The 25,954-nt window shown below is 36.3% G+C and overlaps 1 protein-coding gene across 1 annotated transcript in view; it reads right to left on the bottom strand.

The window, feature by feature from the left end:
• STXBP5L (syntaxin binding protein 5L) overlaps positions 1-25,954 on the bottom strand; it is a 180,422-nt gene that overhangs the window by 51,757 nt on the left and 102,711 nt on the right. Inside the window, 10 exon segments of the mRNA XM_066341019.1 lie at positions 4,157-4,329; positions 7,507-7,724; positions 11,029-11,069; positions 12,266-12,333; positions 13,910-14,057; positions 15,287-15,359; positions 16,925-17,079; positions 17,255-17,333; positions 18,874-18,997; positions 23,762-23,845. Of these exon segments, the coding sequence (XP_066197116.1) occupies positions 4,157-4,329; positions 7,507-7,724; positions 11,029-11,069; positions 12,266-12,333; positions 13,910-14,057; positions 15,287-15,359; positions 16,925-17,079; positions 17,255-17,333; positions 18,874-18,997; positions 23,762-23,845 (1,163 nt within the window).

Raw genomic sequence — 25,954 nt, 5'->3', positions numbered from 1 at the left:
AAGAGATGATAAGATACACTTTTCTGCAGTGGACCTCACCAGAGCATATTAAAAACGTATGGACTTGACAAATCTATTTGTCCATGTAGTGCAAACAAGCCCTGTTCTATTTCTAGGGCTATAATCACCTAATACATGAACGAATGGTGCCTACACTAAATCTGATACACCTATTAACACCTGTTCCTACTGTGTTAGGCAAGTTCAGTGACTTGCAAAGCAGGTAGTGAAGATGTACATTTTAAGGGGAAGTGTAAGAGCTGAACAGCTCTGTATAACTGCTTTATGTGCCTTTTTGAGTGGTACAACAATGTGGGATATGCCGAAAGAAAACATTTTGCAATGCAGTGCATATGCTATTGCAATACTTTAAGGTATTCATGTTAGTCATTAGTACATTCACGCTGTAGTAGTAATTTACAGGTAAAACCCACTAGTCAGTGCATTTTCACTGTACCTGTTACTGGTGAGTGCTTATATTGCATCCCTTTGCACACCATAAAATGGCATAAAATAGGGCAGTCTACTTTATGAGTAAGTCTTTCCTTATCTATCCTCTAAATGCATGTCCTTAACAGTGGCTTGGCACACTCATTGTTCTATTTCTTTTCCCTGTCGTACTCTTCAGACCATACATGTGTATTTGTCTGGAGCAGTGATCAGGCACTTGGCATGGATATTGTCGTCGGAAAGACGTGACAATGCAGCTCAGCAAGTGCTCAACCCACTACAGCTGGCGATAGCTTTGTATTGTTGTTTTCTATCAACAGCAAACCTCTGTTTTGCAATTCCTAACCTGTTCTGTTGGCACTAAAGCTTTGCCCTTTCCTTTGTTCATATGATACATATCCAGGAGCATTTCTGAAGTGACGCTATTCATAACCTTAATGAAGCAAGCCCTGGATTACCCAGGAGTATTTGTGCTGAGAACAAAGGTGTGAACATCTGTGAACTCAAGCTGCTAAGGGAGAGGGGTCCTTTGAGACCAGGATAAACTGAAACCACAGACAAGAGTTGTATACAGTAAAGATTTATTATTTTCAAAGAAACTTCACTGCAAGCAGAAGCTGAATATTTTACAAACACTCCTTCAGAGTATCTTTGTGATGGAGCCCTTCAACTTCTAATGTCTGCAGATAAGCCTTTTAAGAGGCATAATAGTGGTGGCCTTTCCAACTTTACCCCATTTTCAGCTTTCAGCTCCTGCCCTTAAAAATGTTAGAAAAATATAGAATAGGTAAATGAAATCCAAGAACCAGGACTTAGTCTAATACCATTTCAGTTGAGCTTTCCATCCATATTTTCTCATGGATAACTGATGGTGTGGAAAAACACAAGAGGCAAGGACACTGCTCCAACAAGCATCTGTCAAAGCAATGCATTTGTACTTTCCTTCTTCTAAACAAGCTACCATGAGACTGACAATGGCTGCAGAATTAATTCTGATCTTCTAAATCATGTTTTTTTAATGTGATATTACTTTTCAAATGTGTTTTTAATGACATGCTGAAAAAATTAGACAACTTGAAGTACCTTCTAAGCTTTCTTTTGGATTCTGTCACCAGAGGGAAAAAAAGCAAATACCTTTCCCTCTAAATATTTTTCACTGCAAATTTGAGGCCCTTGCTTTGATAAAAATGGATATTATTTTCACAGGGATTTTCTCTAAGCATAGAATAAACTGCAGGTGGTGAAAGAATACAATAAAGGAGTAAAATATTTTCAGATTTCAAGATTGAGGTTGTCATTCCCATGTTTCTGTGACATCTTCCTGCTTAAGAATCTTTGAGCTATTTCCCTTGTTTCCCTAACCATCCTGCTTGAACAGTAATGCAGGTACTCAGTTCTGCACCTTGTTTTGGATGGCTTTTTATTTGAAGTGTTTTTAATAAAAGCCTAAGCAGACTGCAGGAGTATGAGCAGAAGGAATGAAGACATTTCAACGATTTCCTAGACTACTGTTCTTGTTAGGCTACAGTGAATTTCACTGTTGCAAAGTTTTGGATTTTACTTTTTTTCACAAGATATTCACAGTTCCTTATCACTTTGGAGTTACTTGAAGCTACTGTCAAAACCTTTGATTGACCTAATTTTGGGATGATACTAGAAGTCTGGGAACAAAGACTGACATTCTGGGTACAGCTTTATGATAACAGCATTTACATCAAAAATATTTATCTGCATAATCACAAATCCATTGGTTTCTTAGGTTATTACAGCTGCCTATTTCACTGCAAAATCTTCTGAAAGAAGCAAGAACAATATTTATTCCATACTCTGCCTGCCTCTCTTGGTAACAGTTACTTTTGATTTCAGAAAAGTGCCAAGCTTTCATTACTTCTGTCCTTCCAATTACTTTCTTCCTAGTAGCTGTTCAAAGACACGAACACATTCAGTCATTCTGACTTCTGGCTAGAAAAAAAATGTACTGTGGAGTGCCATTCATTTGCTGTAACAATGTTGTGAAGCAGATATGAAAATAAACATAATGGAGTCAGTTATGTATGTGTGTAAAATTTTATGTGCATTATCAATATAGTTCAAGCTGTGCACTCACCCGCCAAGTGCAGGTGGCTGCAGCTTAATGCAAATACTGCTCTATTTTAGATTCTGTCCTGCTGCCCACCTGAATAACTTGCATGTAAAGTCAACAGCATCACCCTGGTCTTTACTGGTTTTGGGGGTTTTTTTCCCGTGTTTTCAGCATTACTTTCATTTTACCACCAGAATTCTGCTTAGATCAGAAGTTCTTAGACAGACAAGGCCTGTGGACCCAGCTAAGGTTTGGGGGGAAGTGTGGATATTTACATGTCTTTCCTGAGAAGGACAATAGCATACACAAGTATACTTTTATCTAAATGTAGGACTGTACCAGCAGTTCTAGTGGTATAATTACTCTGACTTTGAAAAATCACTTTTCAGTCAAAATAAGATTACAGTTACCTTGTGTAAAATTTGAAAAAATCCTATTGGCCCATTTAATGTGAGATTCTTTGAGTTAGGAAAATTTCTAAAAACTAACAAGCTGAACATCTATGGGTTCATGACAATTTTTCTGCCTCCAACATCAACAATTCCTCTCTTTCCCAGACAAAATCAAGTAAGAGTCTCTGAAGCAAAAATGTTAGCCAGTGAAATGATTAAATTATTGCATTTTTCCTGATATCAATGTCATAAATAGATTTCACATTTGGATTTTTTTAATAACTGATCTCTGCCTCTTCTGTTGATTTTCATACTTCAAATTAATGATTAAACTGAGGTCTGAAGTTCAACTGCCTGCCTGAATGAGGTGGACAAATGAACAGAATGCCAAAATATACTGTTAATTTTACAAGGACAATATCACAATATTGCTTTTAATTGCTAATGCCATTTTGAGGAGTCAAGCAGCCCAAAGTATCTGCAAAATCAGGAAGTGTTCATTTGAACTGCTTTTGAAATAATTGAGGCATTTAAAAGATTTAATAATAATTATACCCAAATAATAATGAATTCACCAAAATGAGAGTAACTGTTGTCAGCAATGCACTCTAATTGCTGAAAAATTACAGTTTATAGAGTTTTACACCGAATTCTTGTTTTAAACTATTCAAATCCATAATTATATGCCTTATTAATAAGAACATATTAATCTACTCCAAAACAGTGATAATGTATTCTACCAGAAAACAATTTGCTTCTTTTTAAAGATTAAACAAATATACACTTTCACACAGTGCGACTGTTTCATAATTTTATATTTGAAATATTGTTTCATAAGTATGAACACAGTTTCTATGTGTTACATACAGTTCTTGATTAAAAAAGATAGTGTTATATTAATTGATCAAGGAGAGAAAGCTTTGCACATGCTGGAAGTTTCTTCATGACTTATCCTCAGAAATTCCTTGAAGATTTACTCCTAGATCACACTGGAAAATCACAGTCAAACCTTTATTGTAACAGTTTATATTCTTCACAATTACTTCTATCCTTTTAAAATCCCATGTTGATAATTTTGCCTTAATTATTTTGTTTGTTCCATATTCTGGTTTATTCTCATTTTGTTTCACATACATACAATTAATCTCTTTTTCTTGGGAGCTGATGGACTGACTAACAGATAAGAATGCTTTTTAGAAAGATCAATATTTAAACAATGGCACAGACTTACCTAAGACATGGGATACTGTCCTTCATCGTTCCTTCACATGTTACAGTGTTGGTACTGCCTGAAAGACTCTTTAAAGAAGGAAGCTGGGAGGAGGCATCTGGAAATGGAGGATTTGTTTCTGGTTCAGGAGTAATGATGTCTTCTACTTCACTTTGAAGTCGTACCTCTAATGACTTAAATAAATAAAAATGCCAAGTTATCGTTTCTTAAGGAAAGCTGCTGTTACTTTCAGATAAATATCTGTACACCTTTTTTTAAAAAAAATACCCCCCATTTATCATTATAGCTTGCAGGCAAAGAATACTGTAATTTGTTATTTATACAGAGTAACAGCAACGTCAGATAGGAACTAGAAGGATCACCAACTCTGCCTCCTGATTACTCATACAACAGTCTCTACCAGACAAGTTCAAGCCAGGATGGATAAGCCTGACAGTGTGAATAGTACTGATACATGAGCTTCACTTGTCCACAGGTTGGGGCCAGGAAATCAGAGATTACAGCACAGACACCTCTGTGTTCCATAGAATGAACATGAGTTTGGTGGATTCTAGAAAGCAAAATTCAAACCAGTTACCTTTTGCTTTCCTTCTGGCCACTCTAGAAAGGGAAAAAGAGGCCAAACCACTCTACAATCCTCTCCACTAATTCAGGAAATATTAACTGAAGGATTCCAGGGAGCAACTGGACAGGAAGTTCAAATCTAGGTAAATAAATACAGAGCAATTCTTTCTACCTCATGACTCGTCCCAGAAAATCCTCATTTTGAAAAGAATAAAAACCAAGGTACAGCTCTCAAAGAGATAAGGTCTGGGGGTTACTAGCTGAGCATAATTTTAATCCTGCTACCTTGAAAGAAATCGAAGCAATTGTAGAGGTAGGCACCACAAGCTCCATCTTAGTGATCTTTCACTGAGACATCATCTGTACCAGAATGAAGATTAACAAGATGGCTAAATTTCATGAGAATCAGGAGATAAAGGTGAGTAGCACTGAAGGGTCCCCTGTTTCTCAACCATTGTGCTAAAGCACACAAGATTTCAGAAAGAAGTGATTCTGTTCAACCAGGAGAGAGAGTCCTTTCTCAAAATTTCACTTCTGTTTTCTTCTTTCAAAATCCATGGACATTTTGTGCCTGAATCAGTTAAAGAAACCTACAGACAACATTTGCCTTCAAAGACTAATGAGTGAAATATTGAGTTCAGGAAAATCTAATCTGGAAGTAATTGCAGCTGACTGAGACAATTTATAATGCCGTTTAATCTTTATGCAGGACTAAAGTAACTTGAAGAGTTGAAGAGTATGTTCTTCTGCTTACCATGTTAGAAGGGCATCACTCTTCTCTGAATGCTTTTCTGTGTGTATTACTTTGTCTGCTAAAATTAATTTTGTAAAGTGCTAGGTGTTGTGCATTTGAAGAGAGAGGGAAAAAAATCAGGCTAAAAACACGATTGTGAATTTTTCTTATGTTTTTGTCCCTGCTTTGACTGGACCTTAGGAGGGTTATAGAAATACTGAACCGATTTATTTTGACACAGAAGAAAGGTAATTTTGGGGGATCTCATCACTAGGCTTATTGATTCCTCTTTCCACATTCAAATGAGTGTAAACTTTTTTTCCTATATTTCTTCTCAAGAGCTTTGAAGAAGACCTTCATTGAGGAAAGACAACTGAGAAAGTGATCATGTTGAATAAATAGATCCTTTTGAGATAGGATGGAGTGGATTCAGCTAAGAAAACAAAACCAACAGCAGCAAATGCTTTTTATGTAACAGCATGGCAACGACACCAAGGTTAGATATGAAGTAGAATTCATTTCATGCATACTCCTTGCCTCCAGAATCAGATATGAAATGATGCAAATAATATTTCTGTTAAGGAAATCCCAGGCACAGCCTATGTCCTTAAGGCATATTCAGCTGCAGACTTCCAATTTACCACAGCAAAAACATTGCAACACTGACATCAGGGCAGTCAAACCAATGTGGGAGCCTTAAAATGTAGGAATTTGTAGATTGAGCTCAAGGTAAATTCAGTCCAGCGGATAAGGAAGGGAGGACACAAAGTGCTTTTTACCTCAAGGAGCAAAGAAATCCTGAGACTGGCCAGCTCAGTCTCAATATAGACAAAACCACACAGCCCAAAGTCAGGTGCAGATTCCAACAAAGAATTCCATACTTTTGATTATAAAACCCTCACATCATTTAGAGCAAAGCCTTGAATGCAAGCAGCAAAAATGCAGAATCAAAAGAGAAGGCCCATTTCAGAGATGCACAAAACCCAGGGGAACTCTGTGATTATGTCACTCAGATTACATAATTTAATATTCAGAGAAAAATGCTTATTAATTACAGATGAAATCTGAGAAACTGTCAATTTGCACATATTATAACACCTTGGAAAATAACAGTAAAGATGCAATTCAGCCAGAAAAGTGAAAGACAGGGAGAAAAGATAACAAATTATAGATAATAGAAGATAAGGTGCATTTGCTGTGGGACAATGTAAGAATACTGAAATGGAGTAATTTTAGCAGCAATATATATGAGCTGGTCAGTAGTGTGAAATTACTGTTCATCAGCTTTAAACCCTTCCTGAAATGATACATTCAGGCAGCTTAATAATTGCCTGGAGAGGGAGAAAAGACTGGAAAACAACAGAAGAACTACAGGTAATGAATACCCATACGGAATGGCACATGGCTACAGACCAAAAATAACACAGGTTTTTGCCACAATAGAATGTTCTAAAGTGCATTAAAATAGCATGAAAAGGAAAGAACTATAATCAGGGAAGGTGACAAATAATCTGGCACTTTATATAGTTTCCATCTTTAGGGAAGCAACGTCAGCATAAGCCAGAAACAGACCAACTCTTTTTGTTTTGTTAAACCCATTGATAATTTTCAGTCTCCTTATGAACAGAAATTAAAGAGATTAAATACTTGCGTTAAAAAAGAGCATTGTGCATGTACACAATGTACATTAACTGATAAAAACATACAGCAGACAGTAATTTTAGACCAGGTTAATACAACAGAGATCACTATATAATAAAGTCTTAAAAGCAAACCAAGTCTGAAAGCTGCACTGTATGTTACTACTACAGCACAAAGAAAGTGGACACTAGGTTCCCAAACGCTCAGATTTTTGTCAGTAACCGAAGTAGGATCAAGATTTAAAAGGTTTAAATATTTTAAATTTAAAAAAGTAAAGGTTTAAAATGGAATGTCCTTAAACTTGTATTTATACTGCTTGCTATTTTTTATTTAAGTACTTGAGCACAGATGAAGCAAGGCAATTTGATTTAGGAACTACATTCTCTTATAAGAGAGTGAAATGAGTACTTACTGCAATTTCAGTATTTACTTCATGTTTGCTGAACTTGTAAACAATTACATATGCAGAAACTCCTGCCACACAGAAAATTCGACTTTCAGGACACCAGTACATCATCTGAACAGCAAAAGGATCTTCTTCCACAATCTCAGCTGTTGCTTTTCCTTCTCCCACTTTCTGTTTTTCAAAGACCTTTGATGTTTTTAGTTTGTACAACATCTGTAGAGTAACTGGAATATATTAAAACATATAAAAAATACTAACATGAAGCAAATCAGTAATAAAATTCCTCAGTCCCCACTTTCTTCTCAGTTGTAGCATAACAAGGAATCTTGGGAAAGCCTAAGAGGAGGAGATGTATAATATACAACTGTCAAAACCAGGACAACAGTACAAATACTATTCTGGTACACACTACTAATAGGATATGTGTTTAACACTTCTCAAAAGAGTATTTATCTGTGAAATACTTCTTAGTTGTTACTGGGGAAGGGTGCTAAAGGTGTAAATCATTGTGTCCATAGTTGGGCTTATAATCAGTGGTATAGAGAGGCTCTGATAATATTGATACTTTCCTAAAGAGATGTGACACTAAAATTTCATTTGTCTGAGGTTATGGTCTTGACAGAATGTAAAGACTGTATGGCAATTCAAGAGAAAACTTTAGGAAAGCATGCTGGTGGCCTGGTCAACAAAAAGTTCTTCTGAATTAATGGGAATTTAAAAATGTTTTGAATTTCTTGACTAATAAGTAGATCTATATTTATACCTGTATATAAAATCCTCGTATCCAGAAGCTTTTGTCAAGATTAGAACTCCGCTGCAGCAAATTCTAGAGGTAAAGGAGGGGTGACAATTCACCCCATTATGTTTTACATTCTTCCCTGTTTCTACTACTTTTACACTGGTTTCTCAGTGGCATTAATCAGTAACTGCACAAGGTCAGAAACAGTCAGTCAGGCCCAGCACATACAAAGGTGTGCATACCCACAAAGGCAAAACTGCTGCCTGTGTCAGTGTAATTGTGGCAGCTCAGCCTGGCCAGCTTGTGTAACAAGAGCAACAGGAAGATGAAAGGACAGTGTTTTAGTTATGTAACCAGATGATGAACACAGCAAAACCCCATTTTTGTTTGGCAGTGCAGATATATTCCAGGAGGTTTAGCATATACAATTTTTAATGTTTTAAAAAGTTTTAGCACATAAAGCACTTCTGAATTTTCACAAATTACAGCAAGCGCTTCTGTAATAAATACATAATTCTTCCTGCCCTCAGTGGCAAAGAAAGAGGATTCAGGTTGTTCTTAGTGCCAGTAGGAAATCTAAAGTGGCACTTCAAATCAGGTATCATGGGTCCATTCACATTATGACTTCTGAAGAATAATAGAATCACAGGGTACAGAGTACAAGACTCTCTATGCTGCTCTGAATTACTGGGTACCGTCTGCACAAGTAAATAAAAACCCAGCAATTTCTTTTGAATAAAGATACACTTGGAAAACAGCTCCAGTGGCCTAGCAAGTCCTTGTCTCTCACAGATCTCTGCTTTCAGACACAAGATTTTAATTGTCTAAATTAAAATATGTCTAAAAGAAAAGAATTTTGTGCCTTCAAATACCGGTGGGATATTATTTCTGCTAGAGAATCTCAAATGAGCTTTTAACTCCATTTAGAAAGGTTAACACCTTGTAGGTAAAATTAAAAAAAAAAAACAAAAAAAACCAAAAAAAAAACAAAAAACAAACACTTTGTAATAATCAAAACCTTTTAAATAAAGTCTACCAAGTATGGTATGACTAACACAGTACATGCCCTGAAAAGCAGGACTACAACCAGGACATTAGAGATGCACTGCAAATACCAGTACCGTTGAAGAGATCATGGATATTCATGACTATCTAAGCTTTTAATGTTAAGAAAAATTCCTACTGCAGCATGTGTGTATTGATTAGGTTATGCTTGTATTCCCTATGAGAATTATTTTCTTTCCCCATTTCTGCCAGTTATAGAAGGAATAACCAGCACATTGCTTCCTGTGCAGTAAATACACTAAGTGCCTTGGGGTCTTCCAATAGTCTGTGTTGTTTCACCCTAACTTTAGAGCCTGTATTTGCACATTCTTGTTAAAAACAAAATATTCACAAGACAAAGTATAATGTCTCACTGTACTTCTCTAAATAAAACTAATTATCCTACTTGTGTTCATATTAAAGCTCTCAAAAACTTCTGGTTTTGCAGATAAACTGTTGACCTCATTTGATGATTGGTGTTCACCATAACTTGAAGACAGTGGAAGACGTAAATTCTGAGCAGCATGTTTCTGTTTTCCCACCATTTCCAAACAGATGAATTACATAATTAAAAAAAAAAACAATCCATGGCCATGTTCCATTGCTGTGCCTATTTAATAAATGAAACATATTTTGTGAAATGAGGGTTTGGAAATCCTCATTTTCTCCTTGTCCATACTGAGTGAAAATATTTGTTATTAAGCAAAAGGCAAGAACCTGACAAAGTCATCAGGTACAGCTGACATTTAAAACTTGTCAACATTCCCCATATTTGGCTGGAAACTGTAGCAATATTAATTATTTCAATTCTGTGCCATCACGTGGAACTAGCAGGTATTTTAAGTATCCCATACTCCATGATCTTGGCACTCATCACAGCAGACTGGTTATTTGGGTGATATTAAATCTCCCTATGCCTAACACTTCATCCACAATATTCTTTCATGCTCTTTTCTTTAACACATTCATACCTCATAAAAGAGAGTTATTACTCAGACATCCCTGTACCACTGAAGAGACAAGAATACAAGGCAACTCTACAGGAACTTCAGTGAAGCACCATCAATTATTTGAAGCAGAGTAATTTAAATTTCCATCAAAATGTACATGTATCTTAATAAATATATTTTACTAATGAATACCATGTGTATTTTCTGTAGGGGAAAGTGCTGGCTGCTGATATGTGCAGTTATAGCTAGATTGTATGGAATAAGTCTTTTCTGAAGCTTTTTCCTGCTAGGACGAATGGAAATGCTTCCCAATTATTTTCTGGGATTTGAGACTGGACAAGAAAAGATCGGGGTCTTCTCCACTCTCACCAGATTAAATATGTTTTGAAATATATGAATGTATTTGAATATTTTATTTTTACTTAGCTATAAAGAAGACTTTGTTGTACTTAGTATAGAAGTGACAACTGGAACTCAATGTTAGATCTAATTGAGCCCTCTCCTCTATATGCACAAGAAAAATATGCCCTAGGGATTTTTTTACCAGCACTTCATCCTTCATAGATTTTGGTACGTTGGACCTTAGTTATTATTCCTCGCTCTTTTCTGCCTAATATATCTCATTAGCAGTATTTTTTCTCTTAACTTAATAAACATTTTCTTAATTTCACCCCTTTGTCCTAGTTATATCAGCCCAGCTATTACTACTCAACCTGTTAAATATCCTGTTTTATATCTAAATGTGTGTTTGTGTGATTTGTTAGCATTATGTAAAAGTGAACTTTAGAAACTTACTGGCAGAAGCATCCCAAAATTTTACTGATCCATCTGCATGGCTTAAAAAAAATATAAAAATTAAATGTGTTAAAACAAGATGCAATTCTAAAACATCATCTACTTTTGTGACTAATAAATACAAGAAAAAATTCATTTTGTTTATGCAACTCTCTATAATTACTGACAATATCTTAAAGACATACACAATAACTATAAGAGAATATTTTATTTGGTTTCCTTTAGTTAACAAAATATTTTTTATGCATTTCCTGCAGAAAACTAGGCCCCCAATGAATTTTAAGATTGCAACAAGAGGAAATTACTCCCCACACTAATAATGAGTTGAAGTTATAGCACTTTTGGCTTTGCAGTGGGCCAGCATCAAACCTATGCACTCTAAAAATCACATGTACAGTGAACTTGGAAAGAACAGAAGGTAACTTCATTTCACTTGATACTTCACAGCTGTGTTCTTTTTATTAACATAAAATCCCTGAAGCAAAGCTGGAAAAAAGAGACACTTCTGTTTGCAATGAGAATGATCCCTTCATCACCTCGTCACACTATTGCATACATCATAACCTTAGTTTTAAAATCAGGTCTTTAGTATCAGTGATAGTAACAATTCATCAAATACATGACTGAGACCAGAGGAAGACACATGGTGCATCTTACCTGAACAAACAGTGTCTGTTTCACAGTATGATCCCTTGGGAATCCATCAGGCACTACTCCTGCTGCAATCTGAGCCTTTATAGGCCTTTTTGCTGTGGTTCTCTGCCCACAAGGTGAAATTCATCCCAGTGCACCACATCCTCACTAGTGCTCAATATTAAAATGAATTCCCAAACTGTCCCCAGACAGAGAGTCCCCAGAAGGCCAAGGGACAACAGCCATAGAACAACAGCTGCTCTCCTTTTTGAATCTCTGTGACCTTCAAGGCCAAAATATTCTGTTGCAATAGATTTTTTTTCCCAAAGCCCCTGCCTTCACAAGCATTGCTATCTAACACCAGCTCCTCAAATGGTCATTCTTAATGGTAGCTGGGTATAAGCTACTAAGCTGGGTACTTATGATCCCCGGGTACTAAGTTCTGCTTTCTACAGCAAAAGAGACTTTCTGTGGTGACACTACTCAAGTGAAGAGCCAGGAAATGCATACGTGGTGAAGTCTCAAGTCTTATCTATAGCAAACCCACAATCAAAAGCAGTAGAACAAATACTCCAAAAGTACCAATCACCAGTTCCATTCTCACCCTGTAATAATGATTTCAGGATATGTCTGAGCTCCAAGATTCCATGCTCCACCACTGATAGGCCACTCCTAAACAAACAAAAGTAGAGACCACAACTTACTCCACTGAATCTTGCTTGGTTAACTTTTAAATTCAGGAGGAGACAACATCTTCCCCCAAAAAGCTTGTAAAAGAACAACAACAAAAAAAGTATAATTCAAGGCTTTTACAGTTTATTAACATTTTTGTGTCATCAGTCCAGGCTCTGGAAACTTAATAACACTTTTATATTATCAACTATTGTTCTATGCTTTTAAAATTTTTCTGCACAGCTAACACTGAACAGCCTAAAACAGGAATGGGAAGGAGGAGTTACAAACACTTCTGCTGGTCTTTCGCAATGGCTTTTCACTTGGAGATTCTATAGAACACCGAATAGACTGAGAATTTGTTTTGAATGCAAAGACCATTGAAGAAGCTGGACCAGAAACAAGTACCAGAGCATGATGCCATGACATAAGAGAATGCAACTTTTACAGAACATATGAGATCATAATCTCTTTCCTTGCCTTTTGTTTACTAATAGCAAGACTCCCCTTCTCTTGGTCTATAATGCTGCCCAGTGCCTCAAGCCCTGACATGTATGGATCCAGGATACAGGATGCAGAGGGTGACATATGTGCAGAGTGGGTCAGGATGTGTGCAGGGTATGAGTGGATGGAGAAAAACTGGGAGCACAAACTGTTTCTGTGGATACACGGAGTGGATGCTTGTGGGTACAGAAATGGGTATCTGGCACATGAGTGACTACCTGCCTTCAGAGTGTGCATTTGTACATGCACAAATAAAGCAAGGGGACAAGGGAGGATGCAGGGAATACAGGTAGGTGTGCAAAGTGCAAGGGTAAGGGTAAGGTAAGGGTAGACTCAAGTAGGAGAATTAAAAATAATTTTTGAAGTACTTTTGTGAACCAAGATGCAAAAGAAGTAGAGAGGGCTCACTCTCAGAGTTAATGCAAAACAAGCCAGCTCCAAGGAGAATACTTCCATTGATTTGAATACAAAATTGATGATGTCTGACTTGTTTACCCAGTATTTTTTTCTACTTCATTTATTAAAATCGATTATTTCTAGCAAAAATACAAACCCATTTAAAGCTGGAAATTCATAAATTAATTACATTTCTTCTTTTACTTCCTGCTGCTTGTCCTATTTCTACAGGATTGTGGTAAGACTTTGGTAGCTCAGTAAAATAATTATTATTATCCCTGTTTAATAGCAAATCTCACAGACTTTGTCAGCTCTCACTGAACCTCCTCTGTTCAGATCTTTCAGTTAAAATGCTTTCACATTTTTTCTGTAACAGAGAGAACCTATCCATACAAATTTGAATTGTACACTGATGGCTCTCCTTTAACACAATCTGATCTGGACTAACTCCAGCATCTTAATCACTAAGTCCTATCTAATGGTAAGCTTCTGCTTAAGTGGTCATGTTTCTGAGGGACAAACACTGGACTGTAATCAGGTTGCTAAGCTGTTGGTTGGATTAACTTTAAAGTGATTATTAAAGGAGCAAAACAAAAATAATTTGGCAAGATGTCACAAAAACTTAGGTTACACATCTCCTTCCTTTGCTTAAAGGAAGAATATTGGTTTTGCTTACCTTATTGCTGTATCCTTGCTTTTTATGTTTTGCTCCTACAGAATAGAGTACAGGGATCAAATCTGGAGGACAGTCCGCAAAATATTCTGTGCAGGTAACAGGTGACTCATGAATGTCAATAGGATATGGATTTTCAAAGATTGGAAAACTAGTTAAGGAAGACAATTCATTAGAAGCACTGTGACACACGGAGCCATCGAATAAAACATATTCTTATATTAAAGTATATAACAGAATCCAAGTAAAATCATACTAATTAAATATATTTTCCCTTATTTATTTGAACTTATGCATTGTTTTTAATATCAGTAATAATGAGTAGTTACCCAAATGAAGTTCTAAAATTTCAGCTGCTTTGGTAAGAATTCTCCTTTTACATAAATAGTGCCTAAAGCTAATAGGGTTACATTTATGAATGAATAGGAACTGATTTTTTTCCTGACATCTCAAAGACTTATTTATACAGAAGTAACACATTTTCCAGAAGTTTCATGTTCATGGGTATATACTTTGAACTACAAACCACTTTTACAACAGGAGTTTTTATATTGAACATCTCAGCTTATTGAGTCAGTAGACTTCTGATTATACAATGAAAAATTGCAATAACAGGTGCGTAGATCTTAGTTTATTTCTCACTTCCATCAGTTTGAAAAGCCTGATAAATAGGAAAATCTCATTTGTGGCACATTACACAATGTAATTCACAATTGAAAAATATAGGAAATTTGGTTCTGATTTCAGTTATGTCAATTTTACACTGCTGAGATGATCTAAATTGTTCCTTAAAGTGAGATCTGAATATGTTCACTTAACATTTTTCAAGACATTGACAGCAAAATCTGTTCCTTGTTAACACTAATGTGAATGTGGATGTCCATTCCTAGTAGTGTTGGAGGCAGCACAGCATAAATAAGAATTGGATTATGCTTTAAATTATTTAAAGTCCCTCTTTGATAGGAACATTGATTTTAATATGAAAGAACTATTTGTATTTAAACCAGCAACTGGATCATAAAGTAATTCTGTAGATCCATGTAAAACAATGCCTTTATATATTAAGATACTGAGGCTAGACGTGAATAAAAGTAGTTGAATTATATTTCCAAATCATGTTCAAATATTATTGAAGTTTGGTGTTGAATGAATGTTTGAGGGTTGTGCTGAAGGGACTTCAGATTTAGATTTATGCCAAAGTTTAGGAACAAATATTACTGTAAGTTCCTTTTCATGATGAACTTAGCTCTTAAAGTGGAAGTAAATATTTAGTAGGAGTTATCTCCAAGAGTGAATGATTTTGGATAGTTAAATGATTTGGAATTTTATGGTAATTTACTGGGCAGTTAAACACACAAATATATAAAACTTTATACTTACTTGCTTTGTGTCAGGTCAACGACTATGAGATCTTTTTCCAAAAGCACAACTACAGCATAGGGTTCTTGAAATTCTGTAAGCAAGGAATCAAGTATTAAAGACATGGAGTTTTCCTATTAGCCATTTTAAGCAAGCAAGCAATATTTATGTTCTTTAAATTTTTACAGTATATTAGAAGCTTTGAGGTATAAACCCTTAATATATGCACAAACCAGACATAGCTGGAAACCAGGGCCAGAGAGGAAGTAAGAAATTATTTTTGGATAGTACTGTTGACAAATATACAAAGCAGAAGAAAAATTGGAGTATTACAGTCTGCCAGCATGATGCTATGTTGAAAGTAAAGAAGTAGAATATGAATAAATTGTGTGTATCATTGTATTATTGAATCCAATTGTCATACAGAAGAAGTATTTATGCTGTCCAAAAGTAATACTTCTGCTGCATACAACTGCTCTCCAGAAACAGATTGTGCAGGACACTGCCTGATACACAATGCCCCTGTTTCTGAGGTGATTCAAGGGGAATATTCCCTAGGAATCCTGTAAGTCTGCTATTTTCATTTCTGGTACTAACATGCCCCTTCCTCCTGCTCACTCTTTAGGAGATTATATGGTTTGGTTTTTCATACAGTTCTCTTTCTATTTATCAGAACTAAAGAATTAAGATAAATAAATGCTTCCCTTGATGCACAGAGTATATTCATTTGCATAGGATGCTATAAAAATATATAAATGTCAAATTATGACTTTCTTTTCAACAGCAGCAAATCATTGCAGCACGTGCAAGCTCAGAATAAAGTGTTCAGATGGGTGATGCCAAAAGGAGGAGTCAATGAGAGAGCAATGATTCATCTTCCTTTCAGTCCTGCTATGAATGCACATTCTTTGTTGCCTGTTTTTATACTAGGCTATGAATAACACAAGTTAAACCAAAATGTTTAAATATTGGTCTGTGAACAGGGGAAGATGCTGCAAAACCTAGAGTACTGGGAAGTATTTGACACACTTAAATGAAGGCCCAAAGCAACTCTGACTATGGAAAATTAAATTTTTGCATGACATTGAAGCACATATACACTTTATCTTCACTAGGTGTTTTTCTGGTTTAGGTATGTATATAAGATTTATTTTACTTTTCTGCTTGAGGGCTTAAAATGCTACAGTTAGTCCCTTTTTGACTTACAGCTATTAATTTATTTTCTGGAACTTTCTGACAACGTATTTCAGAACTTGGCAGCCCTGCAGCATGCAGCAAACATGACACTTTTTAACAGTTTATTTAAGTGTAAGAACTTTTTTGCAGGTAAGTGATAGTTTAATTTTCATAATTTAGCTAGCTGTAAATGTTGAAATATTTCAGAAATATAAGCACCTATCTTGGATTAACAGCAATGTTTTCTCACAGTAGCCCATAGGTTTCAATTCCATAAGTGGAGATTTATGCATGCCTTATTGTTCACTTTATTGCCTACTTGCTTCCCACATTGAGAATGCAAACAAGTTCCAGGTACTTTCAGTTATGTAGTTTTCTTGAGATGAAGGCAAATATGAGGATGCAAGTCCCTGGGATGGGATTAATGTATGAGGAAAGATCACTTTACATTTTCAATAACTGTATTTTTCCCAATAAACTCACCATTTGGATATGGGGTTTCACAAAGAGTTAAAAAATCAACTATAGGATGATCCATTTCAAGAACTGTAATTGCTTTCCCATGCATGATCGTTAAACTTGGTCTTCGACAAGGCTTATCATATGACAATCCACCAGAAAATATCACAAATGGTTCACTGTATTAAAAAAACCAGCAAGTGTAAGTCTACATAGTACATACAAGTTTACATTATGGATTTAGTATTTGCAAATAATAATAAAGAGCTTTGTAAAAAGAAAACAGGAAAAGATTCTAAAAGGATTTAAACTCAGAAATGTAATATTGAGTTAATTACAGCATTAAAAACAAACCTGTTTTTACAGGTCTTGTACTCTACTTTAAGAATTGGTTTACAAGATTCAGGTTTTTTTCCATCTCTTTGAACTTTTCCTAAGGAGAGAAAGAACAGGAAAACTCTTAAAACATGAAATTGAATGATCAAATGAAAACATATACATTGAAACAACAGTGTAAGCAACAAAAAAAGGAATTAAAAAGCTACAAATGATTATGAGTATCAGCTCCTATTTCCATAAAATACGCATTTGTCTAAATTACGTTGGTTGTCTTTGTGTTTTTACTGCCTCATACATCTAAAGAACCATAGACACACTTCAAAGACATCTATAAACCATGCAGATTTCTGAGTATGACACTTAACTAATAATGAATGAATCAGACTAATTATATGCCTTTTTTTTTTCTGGACATGTAATGACCATAAACAGCTTTATTTTTTTCCTATGCCATTCTTAGATTGACTTAATTCCCATTGTTGACAAAACATTACATGCTTTGGAGTGTAACTAGTTGAGTGATAAAATTAAATGAAACATACAACTGAAATTCATTAGTTCTTGGTTAATTATGGCTCAGTACTTTCTTCCAATCAAAGAAAAGCCACTTGTAAACTAAAAAAAAAAAGCCATTTGGGGTTTGTTGCCTTGGAAAGTCTATGCTTGCTTTTGACAACAGCCTAACTGGAGGATACAGTGTAGATGGATCCAGACTTTCCTCAGAGGTGCACAGTGATATATGATGAGAGATAAAGGACAAAAGTTGTGGCATGGAAAATTCTGGTTAGATACTAACATTGTGTGCCACACAGGTCACTAAATACTGAAAGGTATTACCCAAAGAGGTTGTGCAATTTTTTGCTGGAAGTGTTCAAGTGCCCAATGTCCTAAGTTTACTCATCAAATCAGGCCTGTTTTGATCTGATCATCTGGCTGGTTGAGAGTTCCCTTCTGATATTGGACAATTCTATGACTAAAAATGATAAAAAGGGAAGTAAATTAAGAAAATACTAAATCCTTCTGGGGCTACTCGGATCTCAACTTTCTCTTCTTCCTCCCTCTCTAGCTGGTCAGGTCTCTCAGTAAAGTAATGTATTCAGTTACAATGGTGCCAATACTTTTTAACCTAATTTGTTGGAAGCAATTTTGTATAAAGTCCCACCCATAAAAGATACAGCCATCTCTTACTATGGCTCCTTTAAATTCCTCATTGCAGTTCTTTGGGAAGCCTTGTACCATCCCCATGACAAACACCACAGTACCTTGTACAAAATGCATTAATTTGTTGTGAAAACTGCACAAAAAAGCCCCTAAGTACAAACTATAAAAGGAAAAAATGTGAAGATCCCAGAGCCTGAGGGTCTCACAGAGCAGCAGTAGACTCTTAAAAGGAATTGGATAAGACATTAGAGTAATACTAATCAGACAGAGGTATTTATGACACCAATTAAAATAAAAAGTTTGATCTTAGTTACTGATTTTACAATAATTTGCAGCTACTTTGCAGATCAAAATATTTATGCAAGAAGCAACATCTGGGCTAGAAGGAAAAATTAAGTAAACATACATATTAGCAAACAGCATTGAGAACACTGTCTTTCTTCTTAGTTACACACTTTAACTCTCAGAATTACCATGTGGAATTGTGGTCTGGAATGGTCTGTTAGGGCTTTTCAGATTCCATAGGGTCAAGCTGCCATCAGAGTGACTACACATGAACTGTTTTCCTTCATGATGCCAAGCAACAGAATGAATAGCCTACAGAAATGAAAGAAGAACTTGAGACTGGAATGGAATACAGTGCTTGCACTAATGATACTTTCATGTATGGCTTTGGATTATATTATTCTAATGTTATATCAACAGTTGGATTTTTCTTGTTTGTTTGAAGTCCATTACCATCACTTTTTTAGCAACAGATGGCTGTAAGCAACATTTCATCACAGAGGCTAATGTAAGACAGTAATGTAAGAAAGTCTGTACTGAATCAGGCAAAAATTGAAGGAAAAGGGTATTAAGGTAAAAGTGTAAGAACAAGGGCCATACAATGCAGTTGTAATATAGAGTCTGATAGCTCTCCTTAGAAGTATTTAATCTGGTAAATTTACTGGTCATTCTGTGTAAAAAACTTTACAGGTAACATACAACACACAGAGTTTTCCCCAGAGGAAGTAATACACTGTTCTTGGATAATTTCCACACACTCTCTCACATACTGAAGTTGAAGAGCAAGTCTACAGAAATCTGGGATGTTTAATGTCAGAACCAAAACACTAAAGAATCCAGGGCTATTTTATTGATATAGAACATTACCAAAACAATGATGTAAGATAGTTTTGGAGCAGAGGAGTATCCCACTCTTTTGTGCATGCTGCAAGTATCACATGATAAATGTTATGTACACCATTCTTAGTGTTTTGTGCATAATTAGTGGAACTGACTGAAAATATCCATAGTTACATCAAACTATAGGAAAGGATAATGGCGTAAGTCCTTCGATTTCCCTGGCATGTGCTGGAAACTAACAAAAGCCATATTCTGACAAAACATTCATTATATGCCACAGTTTCTTACACACTCCCCACAGAAGCACAAATTCACAGAATTCTCCCTTGAATCCATATCCCTTCCAGAAATGTTCACTGCTAAATAGCAAAAACCAGTAAAATTTTATGTAAATGTAAATAAAAAGATCTATTTTTGAATGAAGCTTAATAAATTTCCAGTGTTTTTTTTCAAAGGAAATGCTAAGGCCTTGCATGCACTTAAAATTGCATATAGATATTTACCTGATTTATTCAAAGACTTAACATCATGCCTGGGTATTCGTAAGTCAGCACTGCAGCTGTTCATATTAATTTTGCTTAAGTGCTACTGGTCAGTATTTAAAACTCCCTGTTGGTTTTCCTCTTTTAATCATTATATCGATTGTTATGGTGGGTTACAGCTCATGGTCTGGAAACAGTATCAGAAGAAATCAACCAAAGGGCCATGAACCTTTACCAAAGCTTTACTCAGCTCCTGGGGCTGGACAGCAGAGCCACAAGTGAGTCTGCATTAAGATGACCCAGATATTTTAATAGGAATCCAACATGTCTTGTATATGAATGCTTGACTAACACACTACTAAAATAGTTGTGCCAAAAAGGATGTAAAAAACAGAGTTGAAAAATATTGAACTCTAGGTATTTATTTTTGACACAATGGATATCACTCAAACATCTACCTTCCAGAGAAGAAGTTGGTACACAATTCCTATTAAATAACCAAAAGAAACTGAACTATAATTGAAGTAACAAAAGATAACACAGAAAGATGGTTCACGCAAAGTCCAGTGTTGTTGCCCTCGGGTAGAATATCCTTAGTTCTGTGGGGAGCACTGCTTCACTTACACTGAAGGCATGTCTATCCTTATGCAAATTAATTCTGACATGAGCTCATTCATGCTTGCTATCATGCCAAATTTGAATCTGGTTTTGATGTGTTATCACACTTAGAAACATGTCACATGGTTAGAGTCACTGACTGTGTCTGAGCAGGAGATAATAACTAGCTAAAAACTGTACTGAGCTGCTTGTTAAACTGCCTCTCCATGACCAGGTGCCACCTGCCAGCATAAACCTCCCGTGGGGTGGAGCTGAGGTGGGATAATCCTGGCACAGATAGCTGGCTCAGCAGCAACTCAAATTGACCTGTTAGACTTTGCCACAAAGTGGGCAAGAAAAACAGAAATGCTTTTGGAGGTCTCAGCTGCAAGTCACAAGTAATTCTGAAAGACAGTCCTGAAGAAGTCCCAAATTTTCACTCTGCTAAAGTATGTCTAGCATTCTGATCCACTTCTTTAGCATCCACACACAAAAGGAGCAGTTATGTGCTTAGAACAGGAGTTCATCATGGTGGGTGACTCATGTGAATGTTCACACAGTGTATGCACATAAAGCATCTCACTCCAGACTCGGTCTGTTTCTCCTTCTGCAATACCCACGTTGATTGCACACACATTCCATCTTCTCTCATACTAAGTATGTACTAAAATTAAGCATGCCTAACACCATTTCAGTTCCTTCCCAACCACAAACCTTCTCCAGTGACGGTCTTTAGTACCACTTTTAACCATATTTTAACCATATTGCACAAGAACAATGCTTGTCTCATCTTAGTGTTTGAATGCTAGAAATCCTTTTGTTCGTAGTACTGCAGGACTATTACAGCAAAAGGCCACAGCCGATTTGATATTTCCATAGTGGCATGGTGCTAGACAAAGGAAGGGAGTTGTCATTTGGCAAATGGCTCTGAGAACTCTGCATCGTTGTTTTGGAGATGTGTTCCAATGAAAGATGACAGCTCTGAATGGGGGTTGACACAAACTTCCAAAGCCTTGCACAGGAAGATGGCTGGATTTTGAGTTTGCCAACTACCAGTAACAACTTGAGAACCATCTGAAAGATCTGTCTTGTTTATGTGCTGTCTTTTTATACCACTTGATGGAAATAAACTTCTGAAAGATATTATAAAACAGCTTGGAAGGAAAGCCTTTTATAGAAGGTATTGTGTAGGAGCATTGATTGGAAGAGCCTCAATGCCTCATGCAAATCACCATTGAGAAGATGAAAATCTCAGTGATAGTAGGAAAGATGAGGGTGAATTAATTTAATTCAGAACTCATGCAAAGAGGCACTTTGGTCCTTAATGAAGATACAGAACACTTACAGGAATTTATCTGAGACTTCACAGATACCCTGCAACTGGAACTGTTCTGGCTCAGTGCCAGAACAATACTGAGAGATTAGTCAGACATTGTGGGCACTGAGACCTTCCATCAGTCCAGGTCGCATGGTGAAGGGGAGCAAAAACAATGATTTCTGGATTACGATCTTTGGTGGCCAATCCGGAAAATGAGGTTTAGGCTTGATAATTTGGTTTGCTGCTAAACACAAAGTGGGACATGCCAAACTAGTAATTTTTTGACTCACAGAACCTATGTAACCCAGGATTTAAAAAGGAACCCTTCTTAGTGGCTCCCTAAGGGCAGTGGCTTCCCTAACGGAATTCTATCAGGTCTGGAACATTATGAATATGGAGCCTGAAAGTCTGGAATAATGTAAAATGCTAGTCACACAATCCTTTTATAAACAAAACAAGACTCTTGTAGTTATTTCAGTATATAAGAAGCCAGCACAAGTTGCATGAAGTGGAGTAATGACACAGCAAATAACCACTGAGGAGGAAAGCATAGGACTGATTAAAAGACAAAACCAAGTTCCTAAGAACCATATTTTAAAAATGTGGAACAACTAAATTCTAAGTTGTATGAGCAATTTTCAACACCCACTCATTCTGGGCTGAAAATGAAAAAAAAAAAAACAAAAAAACAAAAAACCAAAACCCAAAAAACCAAAAAGGGGAACCAGCATTAAGAAGATCCTGCTTCATGTAGTTTCATTCTGAGTACCAGAGAGAACAGGGGGTGAACAGACATCCCCACCCCCACCCTTCCTGAGGAGACCTGTAAAAGGAAAAACTGTTCAACCTTAAGTAATAGAATAGGTGCAATTTCACAAGTGTTTGTAAAAGAAGAGAGACAATTTAGTGGGCATGTCTTGAGGCTTAAGTGCTGGCCTGTTCAAACTCTGTCCTTTGAAACATTTGCTGACTTGATGCTCAGAAACTCAGCCTTGAAGCTCAGAGTAGTTTCAATGTGTCTCTGGCAGCAGGTCTGAAAGAGTGCAGGATTCATATGTATTCAGGTTGCTTTTTAGAGGGGACATAAATGTGTGTATACACTCATCATACATAGCAAGGTGACAAGATGAAGAAGGAAAGAGAACTACAGGAAACCAATTACTGCCAGGATCACTTTTAAGAAAATATGCTTTTCTACCTTCAGTTGTAGTTGCATTCATGCTCATCCATGGTGAACTTTAGAGTACTGGCAGAACAAAGAATATTCTTCCCTAATAGGGCTAGTGCTACAATAATAATAACTAGGAGTATATCTATTTTTCAAGCAGCTTGATTATTGATACAAGAACTGCATCTCTGTTAACACAAGCTGCTTACAAATGACAGGAGACAATTGTATGATAATTATGACAATATAATTTTGAAAACTGTTTAATCAGATCTTAAGTACTAGGCAATATCAACAGCTGTACAAGGTAATTTGTCTTCCAATAATGTTCTAGAAATACTCAGTAAAGATTATTATGTAATCCTTACGGCAGTTATATCTCAGGTCAGCTCATTGCCAGACTGTTCAACTGAAGATCCCCACAGAGAAGCTGAAGAACTTGTCAGGATCAAGGGGAGGACATTCTGTGTCACAATACACTCATGAGAGCCTAAAGCATCAGAACTAGAGACTTCAGACTTTGATTTCTATTGTCAGTAGTTTGCCCAAAAGCAGAGTACAAACAGTATTTCCAGAACCAACAATGCCTTTAGATAAACATCCATCTGCTTGGTAAGACATATGGCAAACTGCTGAACAATGGCTTTGCTGAGTTAATGGGAATTGCTTACCTCATCATAATAAGCTCTCAGATCGGCTCTTTTAGATCGCAAGTCCCAGAACACGATAGTCCCATTTTCATAGCCTATCAACAGCTGAAGGAGGGGAAAAAAATGCCACAATTACATTTTCTAAATGAAAAGGTACATATAAACACTGAGTAATATAAAAAGAAATAACAAAGTGATGTGCAAAATTGTGATTTGCCCTACACATAATACCTTGCTTTCAAATTATCTCTCAGTATAAATTACTTCACATTGCTGACAATTTAAGAACTGATACAGAAAAAAACCAGCTTTATACACCTTTTTTCTCCCTGCATGACTATGTTCCTGGGCAGTCTTCTCAATTACATATCTGCTGAAAACCAAAAACTGTAGCATTTTCCTACCAGCTCTTACCTTCCCTGCCCCTTGTTGGAGAAAGAAATGTTTGACACCTAAGATACTTAAATAATTCAAACCGAGAGAATCACCAGATTAAACCCTCATCCAGCTACTTACATTCCTTTTATTTATGCTTGCTATTGCTTTAAAACATTCTGAAGAACTCCTCTTGCAGAGAATAATTTGCTTGCTTTCCTAATAATTAAAAATAAATTAACTGATACGACATTTTTTACTTCTTCTAGAACTGGGATGTCATATCATCATGCACACCAGAGAAATACCAGCAAAAATTTTGGAAAAGATGAAGGAGAAGAAAAACAATGCTCAGGAGAAAAATAAGAATGAACATAATAATTTCTCCTTGTCTTCACTGAAAAGAAGTGAAATACTGATCTGGTACTGTAGAGTTACTCTTCATTTGAACACAATTAATTTCAGATCTTATGGACAATATGATGGCTCTCTTATTTAGGTGTCCTGGAAACTGTTTCCCATAGAATCTGTCTTCTTAAGAATCTGTTCTGGACATGAAGACTGGCAGACTCTCACATTTCTGTGATAAAATATTTTATACAACTGGCAATGACAATTGCAGTTATTCATAATCTGTAAGCAGATATATCACAGAAGGCAAGAATTTACAGTTTCTATATAAAGAATTGTACAGAATAACGACAAAATTATCTCTTAGTTGGAGAAGCCTTAACAGCATCTTTGGTATCACTCACTTTAGCTTGTATGAGTCCTAAAAATGAAATTTGACTGGGCTGCAAAACAAAACATCAGTTTCTTTCCAAGTCAAGTACAACTGACACATCAATACTGCTACCAAAGAGCCTCAGTTCTACTGGATATGATTCTTTTTATTGCTAGGAAAATATTCTTAATGTGGAGTCTTCTAGCTAGTCTGGAAATGATTTATGGTTAATACATTTAATACCTGAATACAAACAATAACTTATTATGCTCCTGAAGTATTCTCCTGAAAAACATTCAAATTGTCCTGGAAAAATTCACGAATATTTAGCACTTTTGCTCTGGATGGCTCCATATAGGATACTGTGGTAGAGTCAGAAAGCATGCATCTAACTGGATAGCACTTGTGTCAGGATGCCATATGGTATTCTGGGATAACAGGCTGCCACTGAGAGAGTGAACAAAGGAGGGTCTTACTGCAGCTGCTTGCACTGTTGGTAGAGCAATCCCAAACGGAAGCCATTTGTATATCCAGGAGTTAGTGATGCTCACAGCAATTCATTTGAGTAGGTGCAGGCCTGTGCTGTGCTGCACACAGCACTTGGCTTTCAGGCCTGCATCATGCTGCACATCTTCCTTGGCCACAGGGTAAACTTAGCTGCCGATTCTAAAGGACCCTGTAGGTCTCTCCCACTAGGTAAAGGCAAGGACAGCACCTTTGTGCCTTTGTCTTATGTAAGGCAGTATGTCTCATGAGAACATTCTTTTGCTTGACAGTAGAAATGGATGGGGCTTTTTTTTGAAGAAAAAAACACCAAAAAACAAACAAACAAACAAAAAAAACCCCAAAACACACAAAAAAACCAAACAACCTTTGGGGATCTCCAAAGACCAAAATAGCTGGCAAGCCTCTTCACAATGGCCTTATTGGAGGTTCAACCAATGCTACGCAGCTTGGGGTTCCCACCCTCCTTTTTGTATTCACTCCAATAAATAATATTTTAATAAGTTATGGAGTCTGAGTGCCTACCTTGCTGCATCATAACAAGCACTTGCACCTGTGCATTACAGCTGGGTACCAAACCAGTCACGTTCAGTTTGTATCCACCAATATTC

The sequence above is a fragment of the Sylvia atricapilla genome, chromosome 2 (genome assembly GCF_009819655.1).
Source record: "Sylvia atricapilla isolate bSylAtr1 chromosome 2, bSylAtr1.pri, whole genome shotgun sequence".
Classification (NCBI taxonomy): domain Eukaryota; kingdom Metazoa; phylum Chordata; class Aves; order Passeriformes; family Sylviidae; genus Sylvia; species Sylvia atricapilla.
The sequence above is the reverse complement of the archived record's forward strand: the minus strand, read 5'-3'. Positions and strand labels throughout refer to the sequence as shown.